The sequence below is a fragment of the Nansenia antarctica genome (assembly GCF_963989245.1).
Source record: "Nansenia antarctica genome assembly, chromosome: 14".
In the NCBI taxonomy this organism is placed as follows: domain Eukaryota; kingdom Metazoa; phylum Chordata; class Actinopteri; order Argentiniformes; family Microstomatidae; genus Nansenia; species Nansenia antarctica.
Genome location: NC_137684.1, coordinates 27,355,543 through 27,382,254, shown reverse-complemented (window position 1 = coordinate 27,382,254; position 26,712 = coordinate 27,355,543). Strand labels below are relative to the sequence as shown.

At 42.6% G+C, this 26,712-nt stretch overlaps 3 protein-coding genes across 3 annotated transcripts; 2 read left to right on the top strand and 1 right to left on the bottom strand.

The window, feature by feature from the left end:
* Positions 1-8,581: 8,581 nt before the first annotated feature.
* bloc1s3 (biogenesis of lysosomal organelles complex-1, subunit 3) lies at positions 8,582-9,676 on the bottom strand. Its single transcript, XM_080545064.1, has one exon. It carries the CDS (start codon positions 9,651-9,653, stop codon positions 9,042-9,044), a length of 612 nt encoding a protein of 203 aa, XP_080401190.1. The 5' UTR covers positions 9,654-9,676; the 3' UTR covers positions 8,582-9,041.
* Positions 9,677-10,813: 1,137 nt separating this feature from the next.
* On the top strand, positions 10,814-15,328 carry LOC308170029 (uncharacterized protein; the record flags this gene model as incomplete). Its single annotated transcript, XM_080544760.1, has 4 exons — positions 10,814-10,827; positions 12,613-13,088; positions 13,269-13,538; positions 14,760-15,328. The coding sequence occupies 4 exons, from the start codon at positions 10,814-10,816 to the stop codon at positions 15,326-15,328; spliced, it is 1,329 nt and encodes a 442-aa protein (XP_080400886.1).
* A 3,731-nt stretch (positions 15,329-19,059) lies between these two features.
* trappc6bl (trafficking protein particle complex subunit 6B, like) lies at positions 19,060-25,867 on the top strand. The gene is made up of 7 exons (XM_080544949.1): positions 19,060-19,093; positions 19,903-19,994; positions 20,665-20,732; positions 20,949-21,066; positions 21,183-21,266; positions 21,600-21,693; positions 24,401-25,867. Exons 2-7 carry the CDS (start codon positions 19,905-19,907, stop codon positions 24,430-24,432), a joined length of 486 nt encoding a protein of 161 aa, XP_080401075.1. The 5' UTR covers positions 19,060-19,093; positions 19,903-19,904; the 3' UTR covers positions 24,433-25,867.
* The last annotated feature ends 845 nt before the right edge of the window (positions 25,868-26,712 follow it).

Sequence of the window (26,712 nt, the reverse complement as noted above, 5' to 3'; positions counted from 1 at the left end):
TACAGCGCTTTGGATAAAGGCGCTATAAGTGCAGGCCATTACCGTTCACCCACTTCTGTGTGGCCACGCACACATGCTCCAACTCCGTTGTCAATTCATTGCTGATAACACCACTGTGATTAACCTGATCGCTAACAATGTTGAGTCATCATCATCCCACAAGGAAGAGGTAAGAGTCCTGACTGGTTCCACGTCAATAACCTTTCCCTCAACTTCAGCTAAACGAAAGGTTAGGGTTAGGTTTGGGGGGCACGCACACGGCTTTGTTTTTCCTTTTGATGGTGTAGAAGGCCCTCCTTGCCCTCCTTGTCTCTCTGATCCTTTACAGCTTTGTGGACGTGACCTGTGGTGCTCTCTCTCTCTCACACTCACTCTCTCTCTCTCTCTCTCTCTCTCTCCTTCTCCGTCTCTCTCACACACTCTCTCTCTCTCTCTTCTCTCTCTCTCTCCTTCTCCGTCCCTCTCACACTCTCTCTCTCTCCTTCTCCGTCTCTCTCACACTCTCTCTCTCTTTCGCTCTCTCTCTCTTTCTCTCCTTCTCCATCTCTTTCACACTCTCTCTCTCTCTCCTTCTCCGTCTCTCTCACACTCTCTCTCTTTCTCTCTCTCTTCTCTCTCTCTCTCCCTCTCTCTGTTTCTCTCTCTACGTGATAACTCGCAACCTAGGTTAAATGTTGCCTTTATATTATATTGTTTTTATATGAGCTAATAATAAGCTTTTTTGTAGGGTTTTCAATGGAAAAATAATTGCAAGAGGATTAATTAGTATAATTACAAAGTGGACAACACATTACCACTAGCGGTATTCAGGCCAATGCACACAGCGTAAATCGCTAATTCGATTCCACTGTTTTGAATGAGACAGTGCACACGGCGTGCGATGCGATATTGTCACACGACAACATTCGATTCTCAATTCACACCACCGAAGTCAACAACAAGGCCCATCTCATATGGGATTACAAGACACTATATTACATAATAATAACAATCGAGCATGTAGGCACAATATGCCCAGTTGTATCTTGTAGAAATTGTGGAAGCAAGGCAAGCAATATTTTGGTAGAGCCTATAGTAATCAGCCTGCCTGGTCCGACTTCGGTGGTGTGAATTGAGAATCGAATGTTGTCATTGGCCTATATATAGTGTGAGAGTACAACTCTGTGCATTGGATGGCACACATGCAGTTGTGTCTACAGGCTTATATTTGACAAAATAATAAATGATAAATAGATGACACCGAATTGCAAAGAAAGTGTGAGGCTCTGAGCGCTTCCTCGACGGACGAAGCATCTGCGGTGGTACACGGAGAGGACCTATAGGAGAGGACCTATAGGAGAGGACCTATGGGAGAGGACCAATTCTCCCAGCTGCGCGTCTTGTGCGCAACGGTGCCAGAGGGCACCAAGACATCACTGGAAACTTTCTTAAAAGGATTCAGATTCAGATTCAATTTATTCAAGGGACAGTGCATATTAATAAAACAAAAATAAATTGTAAATACGCCAGAGTTAGCCCGAAAGCTAGTTTTTCATCCACAGTCCCTATGCCATGATGTTTTATACGGCTCCCTGGAGGAAAAAAGTACATTTAAAAGATAAAATATAGGTAGACGTAGGCACAAAAAAGTAGACAGGGCAAGCATTTAGCTTAAGGGCATAACATAGGGGGTTAAAAGAGCATACATTAATCATAGGCAGTTAAAAGGAGGGTACATATAAGCAGAGGGTTAAAAGAGCATACATTAATCATAGGCGGATTGATGGAACCTTTCCTAATTGTCAATTAAATCTTATAAAGAATTACTTACGGACAACCCGTGTGTCCCAGGAGAGACTGTGTGGACTTGCCATCCTTGCAATTGAAAACTATGTTGCATCCAATCTGGACTAGAAAAACATTATCTCGGAGTTTGCCAGGAGGAAAATGCTCACGTAATTCTGCTGCTGGTGGTGAGGAACATTTCTGGATTCATATCGATAGCACGTGTTTATTCAATGTGGGGTATGACTACTTTATCAATTCTAAATCCTAATATGGTTGTAAACAAATCTAAATACTAGTAATTATTAGTAGGCCTATATTCTATTGTCTATATTCAGCAGTATCTAATATGTTATATTGTTGAGTTATGTTGTGTGTGTTTTATGTCATCACAATCAGACAACAGAACTGACACAATCCTTGGTTATAGTATTGATTTGAAACAGATTGCATCGATTCTTCAAAAACACAATTACATTTGAATATGTGACAGGGTTTGATGAAAAGGTCAGCAAGTCTGGTAACATCATTTTAGAAAATGTTCCAGATTATGAAAGGGTAGATTGTAAGCTTTCAAATGATGTGTCATGACATTGAAATAAGTTAAAGAAGTCATGCATATTTGAATGTTGATACCCCCCAAATCAGCGAGCCGAGAAATCCGGCCTCAAAGTATTCACAGCCTTTTTTCACAGGTAGGTAATGGGTGGGAACAATAGCTAGTTAACTCCACCCCCAACCACTCCCTCAAGACAACCACTCCCTCAAGACAACCACTCCCCCATTACACTACCTGTCATGATCTACCTGTCATCTGTCAGTGGGGCTGTCAGCTAACCCACAGGAAACAAACACAGCAACTTCAGCAGAATGTTGTAGTCAGAATGTTTGGTTGTTAGGAGCCAATTTTGATTCGGGTTAGGGTTAAGCTCAATGCACACGGCGTGCGATATTGTCGCAGGACAACATTCGATTATCCATTCACACCCACTCACTTCGGTGGTGTGAATGGAGAATCGAATGTTGCTGTGCGACAAAATCGCACGCTGTGTGCAACTGTGCATTGAGCTTTACACTTTGACCCGGGCTGACCTTTACTTTCTTTTGGGGGGAAATTGCTTGTTTAATTGTTGTAGAGCAACATGATGTTTCAGGGTTGGTGCACCCTACAGAAAGGTCACTGGTAAGGATGAAAGGACTTACGTAGGTGTTTGTGTTGTGTTTAAAGACAACTTCTTTCAGTGTTGCCAGTCACATGTAAATACTAGAAACAGAAAGCACGATTCAGAAATATTAAGCTACTTTATCTAAAAGTCGAATACAATTAAATCAATCATACTAGACTGCAGGATTCACTTATCATGGTATTGATCTTGTATTTGTACTTTTGTTCAGGGCTTCCAGGCAAAAACAAGGAGAATTTGTGAGATATGTTTGTGAGTTTATTTTCATTGCAGTTTGTCTGTGTCAGCATCAGTAGAATATGTCTCCCCATAATTGGGAGCTAAAATCAATGATGAACAGTCAACACATTTTTAAGGAGGCAATTACTGTTGTGCAAGTGCAAGCTCACTGTTCTTCAGTTATCAACACCCAAATGTGAGGAGCAGGACCAAGTTGTTCAGCAGCACACACTGACATGGCTGAATATAACTTTTGTCTAACCCTGATTGGGGTCATTGGACGCCACTAAAGGCCAATGCACACGGCGTGCGATTCGATTCATTCGATTCTCAATTCATTCGATTCTCAATTCACACCACCGAAGTGGTGTGGAGAATCGAATGTTGTCGTGCGACAATATCGCATCGCACGCCGTGTGCATTGCGGTGCGATATTGTCGCACGACAACATTCGATTCTCCATTCACACCCATACACTTCGGTGGTGTGAATTGAGAATCGAATGTTGTCGTGCGACAAAATCGCACGCCGTGTGCATTGGCCTTTAGTGGCGTCCAATGACCCCAATCGGGGTTAGCCAAAAGTTATATTCAGTCATGTCAGTGTGTGCTGAACAAAATCGCACGCTGTGTGCATTGGGCTTAAAACATCAAATATTCATCAAAAGTCTGTCTTATTGTTTATTGTACAATGGCCAGGTTCATTTTCCTCATTATCTTCGGGTCCTTTCCCCAAACAATGTTATCCATGATTATTATGTATGACTTTGACCTGGGTGGGCAGGGTGATCATGAATCCAACTTGTCTCACGAGACGAGTACAGCGTTGTTTGCGCTAATCTAATATTGGACTGCCTGATTTCCCCACAGTCTCAACACAACACAGGCACACACTGTCACATGGAAGGAGAGGGGGGGGGGGAAATAAGGCAATACCCCTTGTACATAATTCCCATAGTGTCTTAGTGAATACTGGGTAAATACCATCTGAAACAGGGCTGTAGAATAAAGGATTACAGGCATTATACCTGATGTGTCCTTAGCCACTCAAGGACAGTTGCCATGCTGAATATCTACTTAAAAATATTTTAAAAAGTACATTTCAGTCAGTTTTTATGCTTTTACATTTACATTTTTGGCATTTAGCAGACACTTTTATCCAAAGCGACTGACATTTGACTAAGTGAATCATCTATCCACCAGTCATAGCAGGAAAAAGTCTTCTACGCTCAGGCCTGGAGCCGTTGGCAGTCGTCGTGCTTTGACACTGGGGAAACAGCACAGGAGGGCAATAGATGTCTCAGGAGGGATAGTTCAGGTGTAGCCTGAAGAGATGGGTTTTTCAGTCTATGGGCGGAAGATATGCTGTCTTCTCTCAATTCGTCAAGCGTGCACAAAATACACATTTCGGATCTCCCATCACAATGTGGGTTAACATAAGCAGAACATTTGATTTCACTGAAGGAAAAGGAGTGTGTGAATTCTAAACACGTGAGAAAGCCATTTTCCCTCACTTACTAACAATAGCACACAATTATTCACACCATTATTTTTTAAGGTGTTCATTCTCTATGTCAATGCTTTGTTCTTCTAAGTAACTTCTGGACAGTTTTCAAACGATTCCATTTTCAAACAGTCTATAGGAACAGAGAGAGAGAGAGAGAGTGGAGAGAGCAGACGCAAAAATCTGATGTCCCTCATCTGCCCCCTGTATCCGAAGAAGATGGAGAGTAACGGTTATCAGATCAACTGGAAGGTCAAGCAAGCTGCTTTTGCATCTTGTCATGGCACTGTTCAGAATAGGTACAGTGGTGTAGTCTACATGATACACAGGACCACGCCGTATACCCACTAGGAAAGGCCAAGGATTTCCATATACCCACTTAAAAATGTGTGAGGATACGTAACAGCATTTTGTGACATTCATTCATAAAATTCACCCCTGTGTTACGAAGCACTTGACTTTTGGACCATTGGGACTGACTATAGCGTCATATACCATCAACGGGGGGAAATGCGACATGAAATATGTCAAAATGCAACACTATCATGCACAGATCAGCCTTATAGCATGTAATGTTAGATATTATAATGTTAGACAGGGAGTGCAGATGTATTTTTATTGGCATTCCGAAATGAACGATATGAGGCTGGGAGGGTATCACAGTATACCCCACTAGAAAAAACTAGACTACACCACTGGAATAGGAGCATGTGTCCTTCTCTATTGGTGGACTCAGGGGGGGGGCAGGGGGGGCGACCGCCCCTCCTGGTGCCCCCACGGTTGAAAAACGTCTCTCTTAAGTGCCCTTTTGAGTGGCAAAAATGCCCTTTTGAATGGTGAAAATTAGAGGATGTGCCCTATTGGTGCCCCTCCAATGGTTTAAACTTGACCATGTGCCCCCACAGTTGAAAAACGTCACACTAAATTGCCCTTTTGAGTGGCAAAATTAGAGGATGTGCCCTATTGGCTGCCCTTCCAATGGTCTAAACTTGACCATGTGCACTGATGGGGTCCCATGTTGTGCAGTAGGTGCCCTTTTTTTCTTTTCGCCCCCCCTGCCCTTCAAACAGTCTGAGTCTGCCACTGCCTTCTCTACTGTGTATCTCTGGCTTTCAGCTCAGGTGCTTGAGATCACCTAGTGTCCACACACCCTGGCAGGGGGGAGAGAACCCTTGTGGTGTCCGTTCTGGCTGCGGACCCTCAGGGTGGTGGTCGATCAGCCATGTGGAAAAGCACAGTGTGGCTCGGCAGGGGGTCTGGCAACCAGCGGGTCCGGCTTCCTAAACAAGATGAGGGTGACCTTGCCCTTCTCAGGGCCGGCGATGTTCCTAGACTCCAAATACTGTTGTTGTTTTTTTTAAACCCTCGCCGACAGCCACTATTAGAGGGCCTGCGTGATGGAGCGAGGGGAGAACAGGGGACTAGGTCGGTTTTCTGCAGTTGAAAAGGAAGGGCCTTCTTAATGACAATGTAGTGACGTCCTTAACACTAGAAAAGCCGTGCCTTTTTTTACCTACTACAAGAGCCGCCTCTTTAAAATGCTACCCTGCTATTTACACACAACGACCACTAGTTGGCCGCTTGTAAATTAGCCTGCTTCCTACACAGAAAAAACTAAATAGCTTTAAATTAGCTTATCCTGATGGGATTTTGAAAATGTAAGGATACTGGGTGGTAGAACGCACATATCTAGGAAAAGTCATGAAAGGAGGGTCCTGAATTTTGATCGAGTGCAAAGACATTAACACATTTTTCTTTACTCATGGCTGTTCTAGTGTTAATGACAATGTAGTGACTTCCTTAAAAAGGGGTCAAAGGGATTCTGAAGTACTTGAAAATGGACGACAATCTGGAAGGTGACAGCACTAACAAATCAGGCATTACAGGTCAATTTTACCCGTGATAGCCCACTCCATGTCTACCTTGAAACCGATTGCATTTGAGAAGGATCGTCAAATCATTAACTCTCCCATCCCCAATGCTGGAACATCCCCACGCTCCATAAGCTTCTACATTAACCCCTGGTGGTCAATCAGAATAATTCATTAGCTGTCAGCCACATCTAACGGTGTCATTGAAATGTATAAATCAATGAAGGTCTCACAATGTCACGTCTGCCGCGTTCTCTAGATTGACAAGTTGAACTTCCCAGGGACATATCAGCAGCGGCTGATGGAGAATCGACTCGACTGAACTTCCTCTGTTAACGGGAACAACAGTAAGATCAGTCATGTCCTTCAGGGCCGCAGAATTACGTAATCAGTATGATTTACTTATTTTATTTTATTTAACTTTTATTCAACTTTGATGGCAGTGTGATAGATGACGTCCAGTTTATTGAGAAGGTTTTTCGGGGCAATCCTATAAATTAGGTGGCCATAGTCCAGAATGGGTAGAATGATCATTTTAACCAAGGTGTGTTTTGCAGAGTGGGTGAAAGATGCTTTATTGCGGTACAGGAAACCAATTATTCTTCTGACTTCTGCTGAGCCGGTTATTGATGTGGGTTTGAAAGGAGAGTGAACTGTCCAGCCAGATGCCTAGATATTTCTATGTGTTGACAAATACTAGTTCTGAACCATCCAGTAAGGTGATTTTCGGGGGACAGGTGGCTTGGGGTAGGGTCCGGCTGAAGACCATGCATTTTGGTATTTAGGAGAAGGTGGAGGTTGGAGAAGGCATATTGGAGGCTGATGAAGCTGTGTTGCAGGGAGGTCAGGGCAGTGTTCAGAGAGGCGCCGGATGTGTACAGAATGATCCGGATTCCTCTTTGCTATCCAGGATCAAATAGATGGGAGTGGGGGGTGGGGGTGGTAGTGGAGTTTTTGATTTACACTAGAACAGCCATGAGGGGTAAAAACTAAATGTTCTATCTTTGCACTCGATCAAATTTCAGGACCCTCCTTTCATGACTTTTCCTAGATATGTGCGTTCTACCACCCAGTATCCTTACATTTTCAACATCACTTCAGGATAAGCTAATATAAAGCATTTTTTGCAGTTTTTCTGTGTAGGAAGCAGGCTAATTTACAAGCGGCCAACTAGTGGTCGTTGTGTGTAAATAGCAGATTTACATTCTAAAGAGGGCGGCTCTTTTAGTAGGTAAAAAGGCACGGCTGTTCTAGTGTTAACAGGTGGTAGCTTGCGCTAAAACAATGGCGCAAGTGTGGCCTCCTCTAGCGGTTGTGGCTCTAAACGACCGCATAGTGTTTATTCCAGGGACCGCCCATGCTGGTAACTGATCACCTCCTCTGAATACACATGCCGTCTAATGATCGCAAGGTTGGCAGATCGGCGGTTCGAGCCCCGGCTGGCCACATGTCGAAGTGTCCTTGGGCAAGACACTGAACCCCTAATTGCTCCCAGTGAGCGGGCCGGCGCCTTGCATGGTAGCTTGCCGCCATTGGTGTGTGAATGGGTGAATGAGAGGCCGTTGTAAAGCGCTTTGGATAAAGGCGCTATATAAGTCAGTCCATTTACCATTATACACCTCAAATAACCCGCCCACTCCCAACACAGCCCTAACAGGCTGATGTGAAAAATTGCCCAATTGTGGCAAAAATGTGAAACTACTAAATGAAACTACTGTATCTGAAGATGTCAAATAATTTTGGAAAGCTGGAGTCTGCTGAATTGTTTCTACTGTACGTGTTCTCTCTTGATGTTCCCTAAAGTAAAGGCCTCGTTGCTATTGATCTTGTTATCTCCATTGTCATTCAAGGCTAGGGCCGAAGATAGTGTCTAATATCCAGGTACGGTCATTTCAGCAGTAAGCGATGCTTTGTTCTTTGACAAGAGCCTAGTATGGCACAATATCAACTGGTGTTTTTTTATTGACATGTAAAACAGGTGTATAATGTGATGTACTGTGACTGCAAGAATGAAAATATTGTTGAAAATAGGCTATGATATGACAAAGAAAAACTTTCAGTTTTATTAACATTAAGGTGAACTGCAGTGCGAATTGAAAACATTATTAATACTTCCTGGTCTGTAGCCTGGATGGACTCTGCTACAGGTAGCCTAACGACCACAGCACAAGCCAACTTGGAATGCTTCACTGACACCACAAGAGTGCACTACGAGGAGGCTCGGAAAGCGTTCAATGGATCATCTCAAAAACAATCGGGACCATTCCTAAAGATGAGGATAGCATAATGTTGTTTGTTAGGCACAAAGGAACCAATCATGCAAGTGTTTCGACTGATCATAACAAATAGCCGACTCCCAAAACATTGCTGCCATGCACGATTACAACATGAGCATCAGATAATGTCCACATCAGTGCATATTAATTCACCCCTAAGGTGCATACATGTGCTAACCAACAATAACAGACTTCTTCTGCCATGGCATAACAGCATAGGCACATCATTGTACTGGCCCAGTCGCAATGGCAATGTCAGGCAGTAGATGACAGCTGGTTATAATGTCGATTTTCTCCGAGACGCACTTGAGGTCCTCCAGGATCAGCCGGATGCTGTGCGAGGCGTTGATGATGCCGTTCTGGGAGTTGTTCAGGTGGATGGTGGCCATGCGGATCTCCTTGGTGGCGTTGCTGTACACCTGTCTGATGCTTTGGGACACGTCGGTGCACAAACGCACATTACTCTCCTGTAGTTTCTGCTGGAGTAAAGAGCTGAGTAACAGTCCACCGCTGACACTGTGCTCCAGCCTGGACAGGGGTCTGTCCTCGACCACAGAGGGTATGTCGGGGTTGTCTCGGATCACGATGAGGGGAGGTAACTCCCTGCGTAATATCTGGGGTTTTTCGGAACTCGCATTTGCGAAGACGAACTTGCGCGCTTTCTCCACTTCTTCACCGTCGCTGTCCGTCTCCGAGGCCTCGCCTGGGACTTTCGCCCCGGTCGCACCACCGGTGGGGTGTCCGGGGGAGAGGGAGGTGATGTACACTTCATCATCGGAGGAGTCGGTCTCGGACGCCTCTCCTTTGACCACTATCTGGTATTTGTTGCTTGCCATGATTCTGTCCACTCCAACTCCCCCTACAACTGAAGAAGTGCAATAACAAATAAAACAGCGTGAATGAATGAATGAATGAATGAATGAATGAATGAATGAATGAATGAATGAATGAATGGTCTTTATTGTCATTGATACAGTACAGGTACCATACAACGAAATTTGGGAGGGGGGGCTCCCCTGCTGCTAGGAAGAAAAAAAATAATACTAAAAACAAGGAGGGAAAAGGAGCTGGTTTACATAAATAAAGGCGATGTACACTATCCACTATACTACACAAATAAAACACTGTGCTGTACTCTATGCTATGCTATACCTATTCTAACATTTCCTATCTCTGAACCTTATGTACCCGAGGGTTGTCATATTGCACATAGTGTTATTGCACATTCATTTAAAGTGTCGCAGTTTGCAGGTTTGAAATGTTCACAGTTGTATTGAAGGAGGTACCTAGAACTTAAGTATTACTATTGGCATGTGCAGTTAACTATTGTTATCTACTAAAATCAATGCAGTTATAACCTCAGATATTAGAATATACCATACCTTCCGAGTTGCTTGACTTAACAACAGTCACATGAGCAGGAAGTGAATTCGGTGGCTCGTTCAAGTCAGTCAGGAGATGGAAGCTGCACAGATTCACAAACGCATATGACACCTGAACCGTGAGATCCCCATCTCTTCAGAGAGGTGTATGACTTGTAGATCTACTTTATTTGCGCAGCGATTCTCTCGGGTCAATCGTTTTGACAGCCCCCTCGCAAACACAATGGTCGTGTTCCTAAAGTCCCTCCGAGAGCGCCGGAGCGCACACTGGGTTCAACGTCAAGTCATTTGATTGGAGAAGAGGCATTCCACGAGTGTTGATCAGATTTCCGGAACATGTTTACGAACGCACCCACGATATCGGCCAATTAGAGTCGGGTTCTGAGAATGACGTGTGACGGTGGGAAATGTCAACAAACGCCAATCATCACGACGCACGCTCAGAAAAGCTTCATCGCAGCCCTGCACTGTGAGCGTAGTAGCGTGAAATAATTGGCAATGCAGGAATGAAGTTCCCCCTGTAACTCACAGACAGTAAGCACTCTTTTTACTGTTTGGATTTGGAAATGCATTATGCACAAAGTCAATGCTGCCTTGTGCCTGATGCACAAGACATGGCGGCCGGACCGTGAGTGATGGTGACCATGGTCATTACTAAGGCCACTGCACTGGACCTGACTTGTGCATTAGAGTCCAAGCCCAGTGTTCATGCATTGGGACGTCACCGGTCCTGATGGTTCATGTGCATGGTGCATCCGTTTGCGTTCGTCTGGATTTTGGGTCGGGTCGTGGACTGTCATTTCGTGACGTTAGAATTATAAGGTTCTAGGATCTCCATTTTTGGTCAAAATTGAGTTTTTTTACATAGTCTGATCCATTAGGTGTTTATTAATGCTTGTGTGGTGTTATTTTTTTAAATGTAGATTTTTTTTGAGTTAGTAATTCATAAAATACAAAGGTTCCATCTCACAAAACATAATGGAATGTAAAAACTTTGACGCTCAATATCTCTGAACTGCCCTAAACGGAGATAGAACCTTATCATTCTAAACGGAGATAGAACCTTATCATTCTAAACGGAGATAGAACCTTATCATTCTAAACTCACGATTTACTGCAGCCTACTACTACAGAGAGGGGATGGAATTAGGATCAATGCTGTTCATTTGCTGTGTGTGTGTGTGTGTGTGTGTGTGTGTGTGTGTGTGTGTGTGTGTGTGTGTGTGTGTGTGTGTGTGTGTAGTACACATGTGTACAAATAGTCCTATTTTCAGGACATCATCATGTCACATTTTAATGGAATGTCTCTAAGCTTTCAAGGGATGTCACTTCAAAGAAGCGCTAATGGAAACATATATAATATTATACACTTCTGGGAAGTCTAATAGAAACATCTCTGGAGTGGCTTTTGTCATTATGTAAAAAAACAAAAAAAGGTTTCCCTGTCTTGTGTAATGCAACTTGACTGCTGCATGTTTTGAAGATGCACAACATTGCATCTGGAGTTTTTAAGGTTATAGGCCTACTTTGTAAATAATCGCTCCTATTGTGGCTCCGACGTGACTACGCGACACTTACATCATTTCAGGAGATGGAGTGTGGTGGTTATTGGCTCCTCGGCGCTTACGACTTAATTTAACACGCCTGTACCTGTTTCGCCATCACTCATCCCGGCATTGGAAATATCCATGTCCTCTTCATCATCTGAGATTTTCTCGAGCTCCACGACATCCAAAAAGGGTGCTTAATGTCCATGAATTATATACCCGTCATTACTTACATTACTTACGCCACACTGGAAATGGGAAACCCCAAATATGGCACTCTAGGTAAAAAAAAAGTAAATACCATGACACTCCATCTCATGAAATGATGAAGTGTTGTGTTGGAGCCTATTACCTCCTATTGGTGCTGCTCTTTGCATTTGTATCATTATTTCATACACATTTCACAATTTTACTTTGTAGCAGATCCAGTACAATAAAAGACTAGACTGTAGTTTGTGTAATCTAGTGGTTTGAGTAGGCTATTTATAAGGGCAGTTTTCATTCCCAAAAATGACATGACAAATGACAAAATGACAACATTTGATGACAGACTCAGGGCATCAGAGCGACCTGCAGAGTTGGCTTGTGTGTGAAGTAAGTTCCCAGTCTATTTGTCAAGCAGCTGTCACAATGTTGTTGCTATTTTTACAGATCCTTATGAAATTGAGTGAGTGAGTGAAACATCTTTCATGTCATACCTCATACCTACCTCTCATGGTAACGTTACGCCACAGAGTCTACCTTCTTTAACAGAGAATTATTTCTCAGGAAAGGATCTAGGTAGGTACACACAAAAACACTGTCAAGTGTCACTCTCAGTCTCTTCACATGATGTTGTTTTCTCCCCCCCCCCCCTCTAAACACAGGAGCCCCGGCGGGGCCGACAGTGGAGCAGCGGGCGCACACGAGCCAGGGAAGAAGGAGGAGGCCACCATGGACCTCAGCGAAAGGAGGCCCAACAAGTGGTGGACAGAGTCGGACACCTTCGCCATGCTGGCCCTGATCGAGCAGCTGGACCTGGTGCACGAGTTGGACAAGAAGCGGCAGCGCAACGACTCCCACTTCCGCCGCCTGCGCTTCAGCCTGGCCAAGCGGGACATCCACTTCACCGTCAACCAGATCCGCAACCGCTGGAAGAGCCTCAAGCACAAGTACCGCAAGATCAAGACGGTGGGGTACCGCAGTCCCGCCGCGCGCCTGTCCGCCATCGAGTCGTTCCGCTACTTCCGGATGCTGGACCGGATGCTGGCCAGGAAGGCGGCGAGGGTCGGATCCCCGGACGAAGGCACCGCGGACGGACACAATATGGTGTTGACCCCCTCGGACCTGGAGGACCGTACAGGTGGGACTGTTGACCGACACACCGGTCTGTCGTTGGCTTTTACTTCTTGAAGGGTCTCTACTTAAATTTGGATAGTGATCAGTGTTACCCTTTTAGTAGGCAGATCGATAGAACGTGATTTTAAGGTGTAAAACTGCAAAAAAAACTCCTACTCCGCTCACTCTCCGTCTCCAACTTCAGGTGATGTTGGTCAACCGTGCGCCGCGGTGCCTTGGCAGGACTCCCTCGCCCCCATGCTGGATGGAGAGGAGGAGGAGGAGGCTAAGGTCGTCCCGGAAGAGGCCAACCTGAACACTCCTGGCTGGGCCTTACAGCCGGAGGAGGTTATGACTCTGGGCCTGTCTGGGGAGTATCTTTACCCGGTGAAAAGTGAGCCACATTCGGTGCCCTCTTTGCATGACGGGGAGAGTGCCAGTGACCCCACAAGCTGCAGTCCAGGAGGACCCACTGGTGAGTAAAGTAGTTTGCTAAATGGCACTGCACTTATATAGCGCCTTTATCCAAAGCGCTTTACAACAGCGTCCCATTCACTCATTCACACCCCAGTGGCTGCAAGCTACCATGCAAGGCACCGGCCCGCTCACTGGGAGCAATTTGGGGTTCACTGTCTTGCCCACGGACACTTCGACTTGTGGCCAGCCGGGGCTCGAACCACCGATCTGCCAACCTTGCGATCGTTAGACGGCGGCTCTACCTCCTGCGCCACAGCCGCCCCAAATGACAAAGGCCAAGGGAGGAGAAACAATTCCCTAGAATGTCATAACCTTTTTTATATAGGTCACATGACCCTGAAGAGGCCATTTTAAAACTTTAATCTGTTTAGTTTAGTTTATTTCCTTTAGTTAATTCGTTTATAGTTTTGTGGACAGTCCCCATTAATTAACAGCAGTGAAGCAGTAAATGGAGCAGCTTTAGCCTACATGGCTAATTTACAGCTGTAGTCCACAAAACTATAAACTAGACAGTCCAAGTTGTTAATATGCACCCTAAAATACAGTAGTTAAAGGAAAAATAATTGCATTATATTTACAACTAGAGCAAGCATAAGCAAAATGAAGAAAGACATACAAACATATCGCACACAATTGGAGCAAGCACCAACAAGCAAGCACAGATGATGGCAGCAATCAATGCAGTTCATGCAATAAAAACAACACAAAGGGGACGAAGGGAAAACAAAATCGTCACAGCAACCACATTGAAAGCACATACATGCAGGCGGGTAAAACAAAAGAGATAAAACAAAAGTAACACATTAAAACCTACATTTAAAATGTAAATGTAAGTTACTGTGCTATCCCATGTGTCCCCAGCACTACCTTAATTAGACCCCTATACTTTCTTTTATTTAGTTTTTGTTTCTTTTTATTATTACTACTCAATCTTTTCAGTTTGTAAAGCGTCTTTTTGAGTGTCTAGAACAGTGTTTCTCAACCCTCTCCTCGGGGCGCCCCAGCCGCACCACATATTTGATTATGGTTTGTACTTGATTAGTTGAATCAGGTGAGCTGGTGGTGGAACAGATCAAATTGGAGCGGCTGGGGCGCCCGAGGACAGTGTTGAGAAACACTGGTCTAGAAAAGCGCTATATGTATGTATAATAATGTATTATTATTATTATTATTATTATTATTATTATTATTATTATTATTATTATTCATTTTTGTTCAGGCACCTGTGAGGACACCAGCAGCCTGATTCTCCAGCAGCTCAACGTTCTGAACCACCAGCTAGGGGAGCAACTCGCCGAGCAGAGGGCCTTCCACTGCAGTATGCTGGGACTCATGGACCGGCAGATCGAGGTCCTGGAGCAGCTCTCCACCTTCTCCAGCTCTCAAAACACAAACACAGGAGGCCACCCGGTGGTGAAACCAGACCCTGACGAGAACGACACTTCTTCTTCCATCAACCAGCAGGTCCACAACTCTCTGGTCCGCATCCTCAGGGGGGTGGAGTTAGTCCAAACCCAGGGCCACCAGTCGTGTTCGTGCAAGGCCTCCCCCTCCGAGCCCCCCACATCTCCACCCTGGACAGCGTCTCTGTCGTTGTCAGAGGCCCGCAAGGGATCACCGCTTAGGGACGGGGGGAGCTCGACGAATAGCACATCCGACCGACGGCCCTCCGAACACGGGCGGCCTGAACTCGCCAGAGACGACGACTCCCCGTCAGAGCGGCTATCTCCTTCTCCGCGGAAGGGAGCTCGGCTAAACGGACTCTCGATCAAGTGCCAGCATGAGTGAGTGAGAGCTCTCGAGGCTTCACTCAGCAGTGGTGTGTGTAGATCTCTCAGAGGTTGGAGGACAGGAATACATTGACATCGGTGCTTATATTTATGAGGGACTCATGAATTTGAATGTCTTGTGGTAAAGGTAGGCTATCTCAGCAAATGATTGTTGTTCACCCAGACTTGCGTTTTTCATGGATCATATTGTGTGGTCAATTATTCGACGATTTAAACTTGAGTTTAATTAATCGTGTCTGAATGCGACAGGGTTGATTATGTTGATGTTTTCATTTAGTAGAGATCATTGCTAAAGGTATTATCTACACACGTTAGAGGGAATATGGGTTTATTAATGCCTATATGTCGGCTAAGGGGTAAGGATTTAATAATTTCAGAAAGCTAGTAAACTATCTACCCATCTTTACTTCTAAATAGATTCAAACTTCTAAGTAATCGTCCAGTGATTCAATTATCGAGACTTGGTCCCCGAAATGATTATGTATGTATAAAGAATGTTTACTTACTGAAAAAGTATATTGACACACTGTCATAAGTACTCAAAGGTTTTGGGTAAGCTAAGCTAAGTAGGACCTGGAGAAACAAACATGTTGGGTTATGACATATTAGCTATTAGAGGATATGTCGCAGGGCCATTTCTGAACTCGTGTGTCGTATGTCTGTTTGTAGGCCAGTGACAATGTGCTGTTAGGTTCGCAAGAGGAATGCTATTGTATACATACTGTATGTATGCCTTCTGCTTTTAAACGCCTCTCCCCCAGTCGTTGTTTGTAAATATAGGCTATCGAGTGGAAACCAGATTAAGCCAGTCCTAATCAAATTACTAAGAGATTTATTATTTATTTATTCTTTTAGTCTTTTCGTTTTCTACATATGATAACACCTTGTTATTAACAGTAATAGGGATCCAAATGTGTACATTCTGTGCAGTAAAACTAGGCAGACAAAAAACATTAAAACATAAACAAAAATGTTTTATTTCCATACTTATTTATGGACTGAAATGTTTGTGTCAGATGTTATTGATACAATTGCATTTTTTAAAGGAAAAAAAAAAGGTTCATATTCAATAAACGTAGTTACGTTACTCATCAATAACTTTCCCAGTTATGCTTGTTGAATTAAAAATGCATGGTGCGTTTCTTCCAGAAAGAAAGAACATTCAAAATGTGTAGCAAGCAAAATACATTTAGAAGTTATTTAAGACTTAACATTCCCCCATCAAGATACTCCACTAATGTATTTTCTATTAGAAAATGAGCTGTATGGAGAAACGGCTGTTGGTTTCCTACCAGGTTAATCGACCATGATTATTTACGAGTTGTTATTTTTTTTCCAGGAGCATGGATAGATGGACATGATGACCCATGTGTAGTCTTAGTTTCTGTAGCTCTCTGTAGTTCAAGGGATAGTTCACTTTTGCATTTTCACCGTTGACACATAACCGAATTAGCCGGCAATTGCCTGTTATATTTTCTGCATTGGGTGAGGTTTACTGTCATACAATGATCAATCAATGTAGAATTATATTGATCACTACTTTGGCTGATGTGATGTGTAGACATATTGCTATGCGCTCTGCGGGCTCTCCCCGCTCTCACTGTGCGATTCAGGACAGCTGTGAAAGGAGACGGTGTGTGTGCAGTGCTGCGTAATGCGTCTATATCACAAAATGTATATTTGATAAGTAAGTAAGCTAGCTGAGTAAGTCATCTAGCTAACTATGATTAGAAACGACGTACTATCCAGTGGTGGAATTATATTGGCTGTCCCGGGCTTACACAAGCTACTTGAATCACACATTCAACTGGATGCAGCACTGGCACGTAGTAGACATGATTCGAACGAGACAGGCGTGTGAGACTGCCATATACCATTTATATATCTGACAATAAATCATACCTCCACTATGATTTGAAATTAAGTAGTGTCCAGTTGTGGAGTCTGGGGCAGTTCTTATGCGCTCTGCCCTTCTGACTGTGCGAGGCTGGACAGCTGTGAAAGGAGACAGAGCAGGCAATGTTCAGGCTTCCGTTCACACTTACTGCGACACAGTACTTTCCATGGAATTCTACATGGTCTTGACCAGGGTAATTGGCTGGGCGGATTTCCCTGGTCAGTCGCGTTCAGACATACGCCGACACAGGAAATTCCATGGAATCTACTGGGAAGGCTTGTATGTGTGAAAGGGGCTAGAGATAGAAACACAGATGGGTTTGGGGCAAGCACAGGTGCCAAAAGTGACAGTAAAAAACGCCATAGGAGTGATGGGGGCAAGTGGACAAAGTTCAAGATCACATAGCCAAATGAACTCGAATGAACATTATGGCTTGGTTGGTTACTTTCAACAAATGTTGAACATAATCTACCTGCTCTCTTAACTCCCATCTGACTATAAGGTTTAAAAAGTGAACTATCCCTTTAACTGGATGTTGTCCCCATTAATTTTCTACCAAACTGTAATGACTGCAAGACAATAAACCGATAGTTTTACATCAATTCCTTTTGTCTTGTCACATTTCAATAGGCGTGATGTGTCTGAGAAGGTGCAAAGAGGTTTCTGTGGTTTATGTAAATTAATGGAACGAATGGGTAATAAAAGTGATGTATTTTTTAGAGAAACAGGATTTAATTGCAGGATGCGAAAGTGGTTTTAGGAAAGGGAGGCCTACTTTAGATTCAGTGTTATGTTTAGAGGATGTTATGTTTAGAAGTCAGGAAAGTGCAAATTAACAAAGAAACAGTAGCTGCAGTTTTCTTTGATGTAGAAAAAGCATATGATATGTTATGGAAGGAGGGTTTTTGATAAAGTTACATGAAATGGGAATTAGAGGTAAAGTTTTTAACTGGATTGTGGATTTAAAAAATAAAAGAACAGGTAAAAGTAGGGTGTGTAAGTAAGTAAGTAAAAAGTAATTAAAACGTATTTATATAACACTCTTCCCAGCAGGGATGCACGGGGTGCTTCACATATAGCCTAGAATAAAAAAAATATATTTAAAAAGTGCAAATTCGAACATCAATGGTTAAAAACAGAAAGGAGACAACATAAACAGAAGATATTAACAGTAAGAAGGCTATTGACTGCTGATGTGTTTTAAGTTGCCGCTTAAAAATGTGTTCAGAAGGAGCGTCTCTCAGGTCAAGGGGGAGGGAGGGCGTTCCATCTTGGAAATGTTTCGGTAGATATGGGAAGATCATTATTTGCAGATGATGTAGTTGACTTAGAATTAAAGCAAGTTGAGGCAGGGAAAGAAAGTGTGGATTTAGTTTATGAATTTCATAGGTAGGCCTATACAGAAAGTACATACAGAATATATAGGCCTACAGGTGTTTACGGATGGATCAAAAGATCCAACAACAGAAAATACTGGTTCTGCAGTGGTCGTTCCTAGTTCCTAGTCACAGAGTTGAGTTATGTAAAAGGACTCCAAACTTCTTAAGGGTACAGTGTACAATTGAGTTGTACACCACGTGGATGGCTTCAGAGTGGGTTGAGCAAACCAAACCAAACCCAGCAGAGTTATGGGAAAGAGAGACTTTGACAAACCAGGATAACGTAGGTCGTAGGAGTTGGATACATCCAGAAGATGGCAGTAGTGCCCAACGTAAAGGATGCAAGCTGCCTTTAAAAATCCAACAGAACAAGAAGAAGGCTTTCTGTGTTCGCCGAGAGATATGTGCAAAGGTGTCCCTTTGCAGCCACCGTAGTCAGGAAGTAGCATTCTGTTTACATCTCATCTCACCCTAAGCAAAGCGACAGGTTTGCACATCTTACATTTCCTACCTCTTAAACGCCCTACACAGAGATGCACTTTGACTAACTATTAGAATCTGTTCATGGAATGTATTTGTTTTAATTTAGAAACGATGCCTGCCCAAATGTTTCCCGTTGCAAGCTTCTAATAACCAGTCAACTAGCTTTGCTTAGCATAGCTGCATCAATGAAAGCCCATGCATTTTATGTAATGGTGCAATGCTCTGATTTCCAGCTCTCCAAATGAACCACAGGGTGTCCGCGGTGTCTTGAAAAGTATTAAAAGTTGATAAATCAATTTGGGGGAAATCAAGACCCTTAATAAGTATTAAAACGGTTTTATTACTTATTAAGGGTCTTGATTTTCCCAAAATTGATTTATCAATTTGTAATACTTTTCAAGACACTGCGGATTTTGTAGGTATTCAGAAAAATACCTACAAAATTCAAGACCTCATAAAATCGTGATAAGACGTTTTAAAAAACGTCTTATCACGATTTTATGAGGTCTTGAATTTTGTAGGTATTTTTCTGAATCAGACTCTGTCCAAAGAGTTTGAGTCCTAAAAACCTTTAGTAAAAAGTTTGTGAATTGATTAGTTTTATTAAAAAACAAAAGATGAACCGGACATCGTGTTGTATGATAGTGGTCTAGTCTGTTGCAAACTCAAACTGTTAAGTTAAAGGTGTCACTGATGTAAACGGGTACAGCTCCCCCTAGTGGCGGTGAGGTCTGGACAAATATTGACAAGGTCTTTAAAAAGTTATTTTTTATTTATTTTTTATTTTATTTTTTTATTTTTATGTTATTTCAGACATGGCAGATGATGTGTTGTTTGAGTTCCTCCACATGGAGATGGTCTCCCAGATCTACAAGGACCAGGCGTCCAGGACAGATGTGGATAAGGTAAGGTAGCTATAGGGTGCGTTCGTAAACACGCTCTGGGAATCTGGTCAGCACTCAGGGAGTGCCTCTTGTCCAATCAAATTGCTTGGTCCCTTTATGATGTTGAACCCAGTGTGCGCTCCGGCGCTCTCAGGGTGAATGTACGAACGCAGACAACAATATTTCTATTACATATGATATTATATATATATACATTTCTATTCGAATAATACTCGTCTGTTTTTGATATGACCTAGCCTTGAATGGCTTTGAAGCGTTGGTGCATACTGTTAGATTATTACAGTTATGCTTTTAGTCATTCATGCCTAAACATTGCCTGGTAACAAAAGTCAACTACAGGCGTTTGTATATCTGGCATGCCATTTGTGTCTGCTGCTACAGCTTGTGTAGAGACAACTTTGGTTTCGTTAACCTAACCATTTCAGTAATTGTCTTTTGTGTGTCAAAATGTGTTTTGTGTTTGTCTGAACCACAGTCATACTCCTGGGAAGGTATTCCATCAACGGAATAAAGGAAAATCCAGGCTTCTTTTTTTTATACATTTCCCGAGATAACGCGAGAAAAAAGCCTGGATTTTCTTTTAGCAACGTTGATGGAATACCCCCCTGTTGTAACATGTTGCCTACATGTTCTACATGTTCTACACATTCTCTCCACGTTCCCTCCACAGGACAGAGTGACTTGTGTGTCCACTCTGGAGGGCATGGGCTTCAGAGTAGGACAGGGGCTCATAGAAAGGTACAGTTTACAGGGTGATGGGTAACATGTTATTTTGTTTTATTTTGTTTTTAATAATACTGTTATAACACGGGCAACGTCATTTAATTCTATCTGAGTTTAATATCGTAGGTCATACAGTGTTTACAGGCAGGCCGAGGTCTGTTTAATCAATAGCAAAATGTTGAACCGACATCCCTGAAATGACAGTTTATGATGTGCTCTCTGACCCTCCAGGTTTACAAAAGATTCTCCCAGCTTCAAAGACGACCTGGACGTCATGAAGTTCATCTGTAAAGACTTCTGGATTAATGTCTTCCGAAAGCAAATCGACAACCTCAGGACAAATCACCAGGTGTGCCCATGTTTATAACACGTTTATAACACGTTTATAGCACACTTCAGGAATACACTGACTGATTACTGTATCTCTAACTAATAATGTATTGTTTTGTTTTTGCCTCAACACAGGGCACGTATGTTTTGCAAGACAACAAGTTTACACTGTTGACTCAGTTCTCCAGTGGTAAACAGTACCTCGAGGAAGCTCCTAAAGTAAGACATCCCTGTCCTTTCTAGAGTAAGACCCAGTCATAGGGCATTTTCTTTTTATCTAACGTCTCACAATTACATAGAATCGAGGCATATTGTAATTATACTTAAGATATATTTTATCTTTAAATGATAATGGACATCATTAGAATAACCAAACACAACAAACAAATAGGCCTATCCATTAGGCTGGAGTAAATATCCATTAGACCTAACCGTAGTAGAAATTACTTTTTTTTTTTTACTTGAATTTACCTTAATCGGCTCAATTTTAGTGATGGAATTGAGTGCAGTGAAGTGTGGACTGACTGTGCAGTGTGTGTGTGTGTGTGTTAGTACCTAGCGTACTCCTGTGGACTGGTGCGGGGAGCCTTGTCTAACCTGGGACTGGACAGTGTGGTGACAGCGGAGGTCTCCCTAATGCCCTCATGTGAGTATTCCTTCCTAACCATTTTGTGGTTTAGTATTTCTGTCGTCGTACCTGCCAAACTGCACATTAGCTTTGGCGTAAGTGAAGTAACATAGTCAAGCCATATTTCTGTTTTGAAATAATCTGTTAGTGTCGTGGCTAGGGATGTCCCGATCCGATACTGATATCGGATATCGCCGCGATATCGGTCCTGAATGCTGGATCGCGGATCGCACCAGAAAAAAAAAAGGCTCCGATCCGCGCTCTCGATCTGGTGTGTCACTCACGTGACGACAACAGTAGTAGCCAGTGGTCACGTGCATGACCAGGGCTCGATAGTGCGACTGTTTTGGTCGCATTTGCGAGTGAATATATTTCTGTGCGACTTGGAAATACATTCAATCGCACCAGTGCGACAGACTGCTGAACTACTGTCATGCGCAGTCAAACTTCTGTGTATAAGCAATGAGGGAATGAAAACAGTGAACAGAAACGCGTGTCGCAGAAATGCTTCACGCGAGTCCTATATGCGCTTAAAATGTGCATAATGGGTATATAGGATACAGCTCTCATAGTTCGTAGCGCTGTGTGCTTCCGGTTTCATTACAAAGAGGTTAACCCTATATGTGCCTGACGTCTAACAACATTCAAATGACTCTAACTTCATATTTTTTCGGATTTCAATGTATGACACATCATTTGAAAGCTTATGATCCGTAGTTCCAATCCACAACACGTCGCATTTGTTGCTTTAATAAAGGCTGGCAGTCTTTAATTTAACTGTTGTTGGTGTGGACTATATGTGTGGTGGCCTGGGAAAACCCGTCGGATGTCGCTGGCGTTCGTTTGTGGCAAAGAGCAAAAATAGATGGAAATCGCGATTTTGATATTATGTGGTATTCTAGTACTTTGAACTCCATACTACATTATGGTGAATAAACATTTTAAGAAAACAAAAGAGAAAGTATTTATTTTTATGTTTTTGTGGTGGGTAGTTTGCTAGCGAAACAACGTCACGTTGAACGTGTCTCATTCTCAGTTAAGCAACGCACGCACACATGAGCGAAAGGAGAGACGATACTTCCACCTGTGTTATTGCCAGTTTACTGATGCTCACAATAAGGCGAGCAGACTAACACCGCATCACAAGCACACAAACGAGACCGGCCGATCTGCATAGGCTCCTCCCCCGACCCGGAGGAGAAAGGGGTCGGAGGCAGCATGGGGGCAGCATTTCTCACCTTTCACTTTTTTTGACATGATACATTAAAATGCTCATAACTTTTTAAAATAAAGGGCTATCTCAGTCATTCAACCAGTTATGAATAGCTGAGAACTTCTAATTTATGGAAATATAAAAAAATGAAAATGTCAAAATGCCACCATGTGAAGGGTTTTCCCAGGCCACCACACATATACTGGGGAGGTATTTGTTATTATTCAGGGGTCAAAACATTTATACAAATATCGGATCGGTATCGGTATCGCAGATACCCGAAGCCCAGGTATCGGTATCGGTAGTGAAAAAGTGGGATCGGGACATCCCTAGTCGTGGCTGTTCTGTGTACCGTAGATTGTATCTATGGTGTTGTTCTGTGGTCTCTTAAAGGTATAGACTCTGCAATGTCAGAGGTTAGATGACTTAAAGGGATGGTTTGGCCTATTTTCATGCATAGGTGAAATATTATCTTACTCATAGGCGAGTAATAACTCCATGGTTGAGTGCCTGCCCCCTCAAGGGGAGTGCTTGGGTAGTGAGACCGAGACACAAAGGCTGTGTGAGTCTACAAAGAGGTCATGGTTTCAGTTCTGAGACTGTAATGGACCTATCGCTAAGCCACGCCCCCTTTGAAAACTTGGACAAACAAACAACTCTTCACTGACAGTGACTGACTGACCGACCGTGACTGAATGACATTCAATGACTTACAATGGCGGGAGTTGGCACATTTCTGATTTCTGATTTACCACAGCAAGTAATAATAGACATGTTTTTTAAAGATGGCAAGAATATTTAGTCTAGAAGCTTTTCACCATCTGATATTAGCGAGTTGTTCGCCCGAGTTTTCTGCCTGTAGTGACTTTTGCTGTGATATGATTGGACAATTTCTATTTTGGGGCGTGGCTTAGCGATAGGTCCATTGTTTGATTTGTCAATAGAATGCACAGTGTTCTGCACTGTTGAATCCACTGTAGTACGACTGTTACTACTATCACTTCACTACTTTATTATTACTTATTATTACTTGATTTTATTATTGTGATCTTGTATCTTGATACTGCAATGTTAACGTTGAGGAACCAAAGCCAACAAATTGTACTGTTGCGTACTGTTACACTAGGATGTAACAAAAGCGATTCTGGTTCAAACTTCCTTTCAAGCATAACTAGCGACTTAACTTTGTTTGACGTTTCTCAAGATGTTGGCGTGTCATTTAAATGATGCTTATCTTGGGGAACATTGGATTCCTGTCTATTGGAGAGGGCGCTGCTAACTGTTAGCCTGTGCTGTGGGTAGCAAAGTAGAAAATGCCATACATGAGAGGATTTAACGACTGGCCAATGGCGACAACTTAAGATGATGTTTCACCTAAACATGAAAATAGACTGAACCATCCAGACAGAGATGTTTCAGACTCACCCAAGCATGATGTTTCAGTAGACACTTCCAGTGGTACTTTGGGGAAACCATAAGTAAGATTATGAATCCCCCCCCTACCCCATACAGGTAAATTCCAGGTTGTGATTCAGAAGATTTGACTTGACCTTTGCCCCACTTCATGACGCTATCCTCTGGGAGAAGAAACTAATGTGAATGTCAGACAATAAGGCCCTTGAATGTTGTCACATACGAGGGTGGTCTATGACATGTTATTTTTGTATTCAAATGTTTATTTATTTTCCCTTGATAGCAATAATAAACTGTAAAGAAAAAAACACAATTACTCAAGGTTTTATAGCATACGGAACGCTTCGTGCTCTTACCAGATACCGGTTATTAAATTGAACAGTGCTGTTAGCTGATTATTATTAGTATCAATAATGTATTTTCAATTGTTTCAGGACCTCATTTAAGTCTAACGTGACACTTTTGTGATCTAATCTCTGCCCATGCATCAACATAGCCTAAAATATTAGTTTTTATTGTTTATTTCTATACGGTTTACATCTTAATTCCATGTCATTCCACTCTGTTTTGACTGTATTTGTTAAAACAACAGTCGGCGGTCTTGCTTCAGCAAAGGTTTACATCAAAAGTGTATTTTTCCATTGAATAGTTTACTAGTTCCTGTTTCCGCCACTAGAGGGCAGTCTCTGCAAGATCCTTGTCTCACCAGCATCTCCTCTGGACAGGATGTGAATATTTGGATTGGATAGGGAGCAATGGGAAAGGGAGTCTGACATTTAAGCAGCATCTCCAGTCCTTTGTGTTCACTCTGACCTCCTGATTCAGAAGCAATAGGCCTACATGTTAGCCTGGCATAGAAGAGGCCATGTGCAGAACATTAAGAATTCATAGGCTACTTTAAAAGTTGCCATCATTATCTTTGGAGGCATTTTGAGTCGAGAATGTTTTGTCATTTGTTGTGTAGCAGGAACAGATACCGAGACAGTTCTCTCTTACAGTCCTGTTGTCTATGCTTTCAAGGGGCAATCTGGGATTGGTACATCCGATTTTGGACTTTTCAATTTAAATTAATATATAGCGATTGATTCTTGGAAGAATATAACTAATAAATGCCTCATTTCCCATGACTTACCCCATCAGATCCCAACATATACGTTTGTTTTACTCCATTCTTTGTAAACTTTGTATTGGTAAACAAACAGTATAACTTCAGAAACTTATAACCAAAACAAACACAGCATAACTTCAGGTTGAAACTAGCATTTTAATCTCATGGATGGTCACTCCTTTCTATAATAATAATAATATTTTAGATTTGTATAGAGCCTTTCTCAAACCCAAGGACGCTATAGTGCTGTCTAAGAAATATAGCCCCATCCCTCAGCTGTTTATATAAACAAAAAAAAGGGAGACCATTTTGTTGTGTGAATCCCAGATTGCCCCTTTAATCTGAAATGCACGGTGCTGTTATGTTTACTACCAGTGCCTCAGGTCTCTCAATCTTCATGCCCTTGTTCACGCAGCCTCTCCTCCACCTGTGTGTTGTAAACGATAATACGGTGCTCTAATAAAGTCTCTATCTAATCACAAGTGGTCAGACTCGGGGTTGGATCCTGTTGGTGCCAAATATGTTCAAAGCATCTGCATATCATTGTCGATCAAGATGAACAGAGGATGTTGGAATGTGGTTCCATAAATCGTCCTCTAGTTTAAACTTGTCCGGGGGACTTTTTTAAAAAGAATTTAGAATGTATGTGATGTGTCCAAGATAGCTGTTCCAACCTTGTGATCCTGACTTCATTCGTTTTGACATCAAGTGGAATATATTTTACAAAGCTTTTTTTTTTCGTATCCAGCTTGGAATGTATATTTCATCTGATCTATGACGGTTTTATCCATGGAAATGGTTGTTTTGTTTTTTGACTATTTTTTATCAAAGATTAAATCAGCCACATCAATATATTTCTACTCCCTTAAGGTAAAAAAAAAAGTTGTATTGAATCGCCACATTCTCGGTACGTTTTAAGTTTGGATTCTGTTCAGGTTATTTGAAAATGACCTAGAATGCACTTATAAGGAAAGGCATTCTGAGGATGAAAGGATCTTTGTCAGTACTTCCAAAACCACCACTATTTTCTCTCTCCTCAACGTAGCCAATGTCCTATCATTCATCATTCTTCCACATTTCTGTAGAAGTTCAATCGCCCAAATAGTTTTAAGTCATCCCTACCAACTTCGCCATCACGTTGCCTAACTAGGCTGTTTTCTCCTTTATGAAAAGAAACGAACGCTGTGTGCTTAAGCTTTAAACCAAGGTACACAAAAGAGAACGCAGGGGCAAGACTGCCCGGCGTGCAGCTATTCACCGTCTCTTTGTGGAGGACTTTTACTTTGCCACAGGGAGAAGTCAA

Coding starts and splice junctions, on each gene's coding strand:
- trappc6bl (XM_080544949.1), top strand. CDS start 19,905: ATGGCAGATGATGTGTTGTTTGAGTTCCTCCACATGGAGATGGTCTCC. Junction 20,733..20,948: donor GGACAGGGGCTCATAGAAAG/GTACAGTTTACA, acceptor CTGACCCTCCAG/GTTTACAAAAGATTCTCCCA. Junction 21,267..21,599: donor ACCTCGAGGAAGCTCCTAAA/GTAAGACATCCC, acceptor TGTGTGTGTTAG/TACCTAGCGTACTCCTGTGG.
- bloc1s3 (XM_080545064.1), bottom strand. CDS start 9,653: ATGGCAAGCAACAAATACCAGATAGTGGTCAAAGGAGAGGCGTCCGAG.